Source organism: Syngnathus typhle, linkage group LG6 (genome assembly GCF_033458585.1).
Source record: "Syngnathus typhle isolate RoL2023-S1 ecotype Sweden linkage group LG6, RoL_Styp_1.0, whole genome shotgun sequence".
Classification (NCBI taxonomy): domain Eukaryota; kingdom Metazoa; phylum Chordata; class Actinopteri; order Syngnathiformes; family Syngnathidae; genus Syngnathus; species Syngnathus typhle.
In genome coordinates this window covers 5,291,315-5,299,954 of record NC_083743.1, presented here as the reverse complement: position 1 = coordinate 5,299,954, position 8,640 = coordinate 5,291,315, and the positions used below count along the sequence as shown (strand labels likewise).

Sequence of the window (8,640 nt, the reverse complement as noted above, 5' to 3'; positions counted from 1 at the left end):
GGCTGCAGTGAAGGTCCAAAGGTACAAAAGGGACTTCCTTTCATAGGGCCGCCATCTTTTTATGGTTTGAGATGATAGCACGCATAGCACGTTACAAACATGTTAACACATGGACAGTTCATTCTACTGGATGGCATAGCTCAAACCATAGTTTGTGTTTGTTTTCTTCCGTAGTGGGTTGGGTGTCAAAGACATGAGTTAAAGTCTTCCTCACTGCATTCTTACAAAAGTTTTATTATCCGAGCCAAACCCTTTATGGTCCATCACCTCACCGCCCCGTAATCTCATCACCTCGTAATCCCGCTGCTGTCAAGGATAAAAATCATCCACTAATCATAAACACATGATTTATACAAGCACTCAAACGCAGCAAAAGTAATTGAGTAGAACTACGGATAAACCAAGAATTAGCCAGCATTGAATAAACCTTTACGCTACTAAATTTCCATAGGTTTGCTAACAAAACCTAAATAGTTCTTCAAACTGCCACTAGGTAGCGTCAAAGCAATATTTTTACATTAGATATAGACAGCCAATGGTTGAAGGGCCATAATCAGCCGATTTAATCGTCCAGACGATTCATCGGTCAGGCCTTAGAACACATTATAATTTTATATTTTAATGGAAGCCCTCTAATCAGGGACAAGTTAATCGGGATAGTCTTAATTTTTCTGGAACCAAAACAAAAATGAGCAAGCAAACATTCTGCTTGTTTATTCCTAACTGTCCTCTAGTTCTGGAATGACCCACTCGCTTGTGCTTTAGTGTCTCAGGAACGACCCAAAAGTCAACAAAATATTGCGACAATGCAAATGTCTCCCGAGCCAAAGGCCTTTGTTTCCTTTCTAATCTGCTGAATGGCTCCATTAATGAGCCTAATGGCATGTGAGCGATACCGCACCTGAGCGAAACTGCACGGGGTGACTGCCTCACAGATTTGCTCCATGGTGCAGCAAAGCAGACCGGGTAGGGAGGTTGGGAGGGCGTCATTTATGAAGCATGTCTCAACCCCCTCCCCTCAGGGTGCCCTACACACAAGGACAACTGACACACACACAGACACACACATTAATAACAGGGCGACCATTAACCTTTAAGTGAGATTTGTATTAAGTCTTTCAAGCCTAACTAACAAAACTGCAATACTGTGATAAAATTCATGACAGTGAGCAGCTACTTAAAAAAAAAACTTTTTTGAGGCATGATGTCAAAGTTGTGCATTAGTCGTTTTGATGTTGGATTGCTTTCTGTCAATCATGAAAATTATTGGAGACCCCTGGATTAAATAGAGTAAACTTTATTTTATGGGAGCAATTATTGTGCATTACAGTCATTCAACAAAATCCATGAGACTTTTTTTTTTTTAAATTAATCGATTTTTGTGGACCCGATAATGTATATATTATACATTTACTACTTTCGTTAAATGTGTAAAGTCTCGCCACTGTCTACCTCTCAGGAATGAGTGATAAGGGACAAGGCTGCCACCTTGTGGTCAGAATACTGAACTATATAATTTGTTAGTTTTCAGTGGAAACAATGACAACACAATTGAAGAAATTATAAGTTAATTTGTTTTTATTGGAGTCTTCTATGCTGTTTTGTTTTAGCAACAGCTAACTGTAAATGGTGAGTGACTGTTCTCAAGGCGGACGCGCTTTGTGCATACAGCAGCTTCAATATTTACAACGACGACAACATTCCGGGGGGAAACAATCCGTAAAGGAACAGGAAGACTTCCTTTTTGTAAAGAAAAATCACAGTTGAAGCTAATGTTTAGCTTGTGTTAGCGCTGCCGTTGGAATTTGGATGCAATGACCGACATAAAGTCAAAATGCCAACAAAAACTTTTGAAACAAGAACTTTTCTTCCACATTATATCCAATATGTGGTCCATCTTTGCATACAAAATGAAAGACAACGTTACCTGTTTAAGAAAATGCACAGAAACATAAAATGGAAACAAGTCAGGCAACAGGCTAATTTAACAGCGGTGATTGTTTATGGCGACAAACTAAAGCGCTTGAGATCACAGTTTCACATTGTGGGGAAAGTAGTTGCACAAATTCAAAAGTTAGGTCTCTTCTGCCAAATTAACAAATCGCACTAATTGTTCACATGGAGCGATATTTTAAAACAACAAAGATATAACTCATTTTGTTACGATCGTGTTTATCCACGACCTTCAAAAGACTGGAAAAAAATGACTGTTCACTGGTAAGGTTTTTTAATTAACAAATTGGCGCAAATCGTAATGATTTTTGACAAGATGACGACAATGAAAAAACTGTTAGCGATTATGTTAAAGCGACAAAAGGAAATCTATAATTATATACAAAATTGGAGCAGATTTATTTTGATGATTAAATAAGTTAACGAGAATCTTCATGAGAATGATCCGCCAATTTGGTAGCAGACATTCAAGCTTTAGCATTTCTCATTTAAATAAAAAAAAAAAATGCTCTAACTTGGTCAAAATATATAAGCTGTAATTGTTAAGATTTCATCAAATTTAACTCAATGCCACAGCTATTTGGTAGACGATATGTGAAAGTTAGACAAATCAGCCCAAATCAATGTGTCAATATGAATATTTGTGATAGCAATATTCAAAGAAACCTTGGAAAGAAAATATTTTCACCATCTTCAACCAACTTGGAGGATTGCAGTGAACTGTTATGATGCGGTAATGTTTTGTAAGCAAATTTAGCCAACATTAAAAGTATGACTTGCATTGGACTGGCAACCCCATAAGTCATCTCACAAAGACGTAGTACGTACGAAATAAAGTTGTCGCCCATGCAGTGCCGCATCATTACGTTATGTTGTCATTATTCGAAAACGAGATGCGGTTGCCTCACATAGCTTCGAGAAGCAAGAACATAACTAAAAGAAGGGAGAGGAAAAAAGCATTCAGCCCGACTTGAAGAGCAAGATGGCGACTTGGCCCAAGTAGAAGTAGATGAAATGTTTGGTCTCGTGAGTCACGTAGCTGCCGAAGTTCCGACCCACGATACAGTGCCAAGTGGGGTTGTATTTCTTGTCGAATTCCTGACAAAACACCGAAAGATGAGCGTGAGCAACAATCGCGAGGGTGGACAGTGATTAAAAAAAATTGTCGGTGCTATGATAGTGAGTTTAATTTTCTTTTACGTACTATCACATCGTCTAATTTTATTTTATTCAGTGATGTGTTGATTCGCTAACTAGCTATTCCGCTAGCTATTTTATTTGACTTAATTTTTCTAAAATGTGACTCTGCAACTTCCTGGTCACCTTCTTGATGTAGGCTGCGATGTCTTTCTCGATGTTATACTTCTCCATGGCCTGCGTGGCGCAGTCCACGGCGTCCTGCTGCATGTCCTCAGACATGTCTGCGTTCTTGATGACAGCCTTCCTGTCAGTCATGACGATGGAGACGATGAAGAAAAAGCAGGAGGAAGAGGAGGATGGAACCTGCGAGAGAGTGAGGAAGAGGGATCACAGACGTTATGACGTAGTGGAAGTCAACATACGCACATAAATGACCTGTCAATCAAACGCAAGACGAATTATTAGCACCGTTGAGCTAAACATGTAGCCTAGCTAATATTGTAGCCGTTATTGTGTGTTGGAACTTTTTTTAAAAAGCGTCACAGACATGACTTGGGGAAACTTGATACAGGTGGAGTGACATTACTTCGCCAAATCAATCCTGCAGTGAAGCATATTCGGTAGTCGCCATTTTCAAACATTCATTATTTACGTATCTCACGAGTTACACGTTTTAGACATGGAAAATGATAACGTCAAATATTAAACATTCAATTGAGTCTAGCCCTATGAATTATTGAAAATATTAGCTTACCTGTGTTTGAGACAAAGGGAAACGAAGCGTTCCAAATGTGAATATAGGTGGCCAAGTTGTTCAAGACGTTTTAATTGCTCTTTAGGTTTTGGTTTATAAAGCACGCTTGAGCTTGTTGTAGAAAGGTATGTTTACGCTTTACTTTCGCTTGCTCTGATGACCCGCTCCGCCCCTCTGTCGCTGGTCGTGGCTTCCTATTGGCCAGTCACCGCCTCCCCGCGCTGTGCAGGCGTTTTCCATCAGCCACTCTATGCCGGCATCTTATTTCGTCCCACAATGCAACATTCACCCGTGGCGTAGACATTATTTTCACTCATCTTCCTTTTTAAAAATATTGTGATAATTTACCCTTAAATCTTTTCAATATATTTGTTCTTTATTTATATCAGAGAGAATACATATAAAAATATTTCATAATCCGAAATTAGCCAAACTATTTTTTCATCTGCAGTTGGTAAATGTCAGCTCAAAGGGAGAATAAAATACCTAAGATTCACTAAAAATACTATTAGACTAAAATGATACATTCACTTATTAAATGTAATACTGCAGTAAATATTTAAAAATAAACCATGTTTTGTGCTCATTTCTTTCCCATACAAATTGCAATATCTTACTGGATAAATGAAGAAAATCTAAGAGTCTTTATGGCCTTCAGGTGTTTTTATTGAAAATACTAGAAGAAAAAAGGATTAAGCAAAGAAATCAACATTCAAACGAGTACCCCGTATGAAACCCTCCCCAAATTTTCCCCGCATACCAGGCATCTACGATTCCATCCTTTGATCCAACTTCCTGGTCCTGTTTTTCTCTCGTCAATTTTCTCGCCAATATCACTGAAAAACTCTACAAAAAGATAGGCAGGTGGCAGGCTATTAAAAAAAGAAAGAAAAATAAAAGAAAAAGTTCTGAAAATTTTGTTGGGAAATCCTGGAAAACTGATCCCGTTCCCGAGCATCCATCCTTGCCTATAATCCCTTTCCTAAAAATGGATCCAGCTCCAAAGGATTGCGATCCACTGAGCCACTCCTCTCCAATCAAAACCTTGAAATACCAGGAAGAAAATCAGAGGCAGACCGTTAGAACAGAACGTACAAAAACCGGGGGCAAAAAAAATGCGAGAAAGATCAAATAAAAAAATTAAAAAAATTCCCTAACACGTTGCATCAATTCAGATTGTTTCTTTTACATATGACAGCAAAGATGTTACACTTAGATCACAACACGTTTTGTCTGTGTCACAAGCCAAAGCGGCGTTTGCTTTCTTTTCATTTCTATGACATGCACGACAACAAGAATAAAACAATGACATGGATTGACGGAATGTGAAGCATACCATGGCCTCCATTTGATGTCCTATCCTGACCATACAAATGAAATGTGCTCCACCACAGTGGGTTTTTTATTCCAAATCACTTTAATCCTTCTCTTCAGAAGTCTAAAGGAAGACACAAGGTAGAATATAGTTAAAGCGTCAGTCTTTCTGTCCAAATATCCAATGTCAAGTCGCCATTTTTCCCTTTTCCCCCAATAAATTGCAAAAAACGTTGTGTGGCTCAACATTTTTGCACATTTTGGGAGAGGGGAGCGAAGAGGGGGAAAGGAAATAGGAGGGATGGGGGGGGGGGGCACAACTACATACATACCATACTCGTCTACTAGGCCTAAAAAACGGTTAAAAGTGTTGGGTTTGCATCTAGGGTTGCAAAATTAGGGGTTGGAAACGTTCCACAAGAAGTAGCAGGAATTTGATCAACGGGAATAAAGCAGAAATTTACGAAGTTGAGCGTTAGCGCCCGATGAGGAACTTGGAAGTTGTGTTGTGAGGCGGAACTGCATTTTTGTTCAAACAACCTGATTTCTTGCCAATGACGAAGAACTTCTAACTTGATTGACAAGAAACCGCTGCATGTCTCAGGTAAACAGAATCAGAGACAGAAGCCTTTAGAAGATTCACCGCAAACCTTCGAGAAAATACATCCATTCGCCACCCGTTTGCAACCCTAGTTACATCACAGGGCAAGAGGGAGGATGGCGAAAGAGGGAGGAACGCCACCAGCTTTTCTAAGAGCGGGATCGGGATCGAGAGCAGCTGTGTCGCGGCGAGTAGCGTGGCGACGCCCGTCCGCGTCCTCGGGAGTCGCTGCGGCTCCGGCTTCGGCTTGGCGTGCGACTGCGGCTCCTGCTGCGGCTGCCGCGGCTGCGAGAGCGGGACCGTCCGTAACTCGGGCTGCGGGGACCGTCTAATTTCACGCGAACGTACGCTGTCTCTCCCTGGCGGCACACAAGACAACTGCACATTGTAGGTGGAAGGGCGAAGATGGGCGGAGGATGCGGGGGGGGGGGAGAGGTTGGGAAGGGCTACTCACCTCACTTGGCACACGCACACAAATCCACAGTGCCAAGAGACCGTGGTGATGCCAACATACCTCGTGCGAGCGGAATTTGGAGTTGTCCAGCTTTCGGACGGCATAGGTCATGTCTTCCTTGCGCACAAACTCTACAACGCCGGTGCCGTCTCGGTACACGTCGGCGTAGCACACGTCGCCCGCCTCGCGCATGTGGTCCTTCAGGTCCTGCCAGCTGCCGGTCTGAGGGAGCCCTGAACACACAAGACGTCCACCATGATGCAATCATTCCATTTCCTCTGTATGCATCCTAGATGGATTTGTCACATCTTTGAGTCAAAAACATATTCTGAGCTTTGAAAGCATAAAAGTTGCTTGGCTTCAAATACCTTTCATCCCATAAAAAAAAATTAAAAAATCCACCCTCACTTTTTTGAAGAGTATGCAGCACACATAAAAGGAAGATTATTTTTAGACAAAACTAAAATTAAAACAGTACGACAATCAATTTTGGTGCCATAACGTGATAACGCTGCAGGCTTACCGGACACAACCACCCTGTACTCGGAGCGCCTGGATGGGGGCCCGTATCGGCCCCTGGGGGCCGCACCTCCGGCCCCGCCGGCCCCGCCACCGCCAAAGCTGCCCCCTCTTCCGCCCCTGCCGCTGCGGGGGAACTCGACACGCAGCCGGTAGCCGTCATAGTCGTATCCGTCGCGGCCGTAGACGGCATCCCCAGCATCCCTGCCCGTGAAAGGGAAAATGTAAGTAACAGTGGAAATGGGAGCAATAAAAACACATATAGTCATTTTGGAAAGTTAAACTGAGGAATTTTGTCTGGAGTCTAAAATGGAAATTTTGGGAATTTGAAGCAGACACCTTTGACTCTCAACTATTTCATCTATAAGGGCTTCAAACTACAAAGCATATGGAGGGATAGTTAATGTTTATATTATTGCGAATGTTTTGTGATATTTTCTGTTGTACTTATTTTTGGAAAGCGCTTTGTTACAGCTAAAGTGGTTGTGACAGCACTATATATATTTTTTTATTTTTACTTCACTCCAGTGGTGGGACATCTGAAGTATCTGAAGCTTGCATGTATTTTTAGCTCGCAAAACTCAAAGGGAAAACAAATCTGGCTAAGTGACTGATCGTAACTCAAAATACTTAGAATAGACTGAACCACATTTAAGGGACAACAAATAGCTCGGATGCTACCGAAGTGGTTTACATGAAGAGGGAGGTACAAAAATTGTTGACGTAATAGAATAAAATAATGTTAGTAGTTCCATATGTTGAGACAACAACTTTAACAAAGATTCAAGTTGTCTCAATTCAACATTTGCACAATGAACCAGAATGAGAAGCTATGCAAAGAAAAACATGCACAGCATGCACCTTGGTATCTTTCGATGATCATGACAGTGAGTTTAATTAACTCAATAAATAAATAAAAAAGTACAAAATAAAGAAATGTGTTCAGATTAGAATACATTGTGAAACGGGTTCAACGTGTTGTGCCGGACCCGCGGATAAAATGTTAGCAGTTAGCCACAAAATGGCGGCCTACTGGCCGAAGTATGCTAAGCTATCAAGTAGCGCCTTACCTCGGGTCTTCGAATTCAATAAAAGCGAATGGCGGTCCTCCTCTGCGATTTTTTAGATCTATGTCACGAATGTTCCCGTACTTGTAGAAGACCTCCTCCACATCTTTGGTGCGGATATCGGGCGGGAGGTTACCCACGTAGATTCGGCAATCGTTGTTCCCCGCCGGGCCTCGCACAACGCCAGACATTGTTCTGGATGGGGCTTGTTCGTTGCTTCTGCTGCTCGGGTTTGATTTATAAATATGTATAAATCCCACCGGATATGTCGTCCCGAACAGATCAGTCGTTCAATGCCCTGTTAGATGTGGAGGAGTTGGTCACGCACCGTCGTTTGTTTTGCTTGCGGTTTACAAGCAAACTCCCTCTGTCAGCCAGCCTTCATTTTTTTTCCCTCCGCCACACACGGAACTTCCGGTGTGACTCGGAAATGCAACTACATCCGCGTAACGAAGTAGTCTTTATTCATATGTCGATTGAAATGATCGATCTGAATTAGATAACAGATTTTTATAACTTTTCTGTCAATGCCCCTTCAGGCAAGGCAGCTTTATTTATATCCCGCATTTCATACACAAGGTGACTCAACGTTCTTCACATTGTTACAAAACACATTTAATTAAAGGCAAAATACAACATTTAAAAGCAGAAGAATTGAAGACATTTAAAAGTATAGAAATAAAAATAAATATGTTCTCAAATTTCTACAGCGCGGGAGCATGATTTTGGGAAATAAAGTATTTTAGGAATATGCTAAAAAAACGTAATAATAGATATGGGGGGGGGGGGGGGGGCAATGTTTTTATTCCGGATTTAAAAGCAACAATAGTTCGGCTTT

The 8,640-nt window shown here is 41.4% G+C and overlaps 2 protein-coding genes across 5 annotated transcripts; both read right to left on the bottom strand.

Annotated features, from left to right (window-relative positions):
- Positions 1 to 1,560: 1,560 nt before the first annotated feature.
- On the bottom strand, positions 1,561 to 4,023 carry dynll2a (dynein, light chain, LC8-type 2a). The gene is made up of 3 exons (XM_061280315.1): positions 3,848 to 4,023; positions 3,277 to 3,456; positions 1,561 to 3,051 (listed from the first exon to the last, which is right to left on the bottom strand). The coding sequence occupies exons 2-3, from the start codon at positions 3,406 to 3,408 to the stop codon at positions 2,914 to 2,916; spliced, it is 270 nt and encodes an 89-aa protein (XP_061136299.1). The 5' UTR covers positions 3,409 to 3,456; positions 3,848 to 4,023; the 3' UTR covers positions 1,561 to 2,913.
- A 468-nt stretch (positions 4,024 to 4,491) lies between these two features.
- srsf1a (serine and arginine rich splicing factor 1a) lies at positions 4,492 to 8,231 on the bottom strand. Of its 4 annotated transcripts, none has more exons than XR_009714609.1 (5): positions 7,806 to 8,231; positions 6,740 to 6,939; positions 6,277 to 6,449; positions 5,184 to 6,121; positions 4,492 to 4,891 (listed from the first exon to the last, which is right to left on the bottom strand). XR_009714609.1 is itself a non-coding variant. In XM_061280313.1 (4 exons), the coding sequence occupies exons 1-4, from the start codon at positions 7,991 to 7,993 to the stop codon at positions 5,912 to 5,914; spliced, it is 771 nt and encodes a 256-aa protein (XP_061136297.1). In that variant the 5' UTR covers positions 7,994 to 8,231; the 3' UTR covers positions 4,492 to 5,911. The 4 variants fall into 4 exon arrangements, 2 of the variants coding, with proteins under 2 accessions (XP_061136297.1, XP_061136298.1); XR_009714610.1 differs by having other exon boundaries at positions 5,184 to 5,285; positions 7,806 to 8,230; XM_061280313.1 differs by having other exon boundaries at positions 4,492 to 6,121.
- Between the last annotated feature and the right edge of the window lie 409 nt (positions 8,232 to 8,640).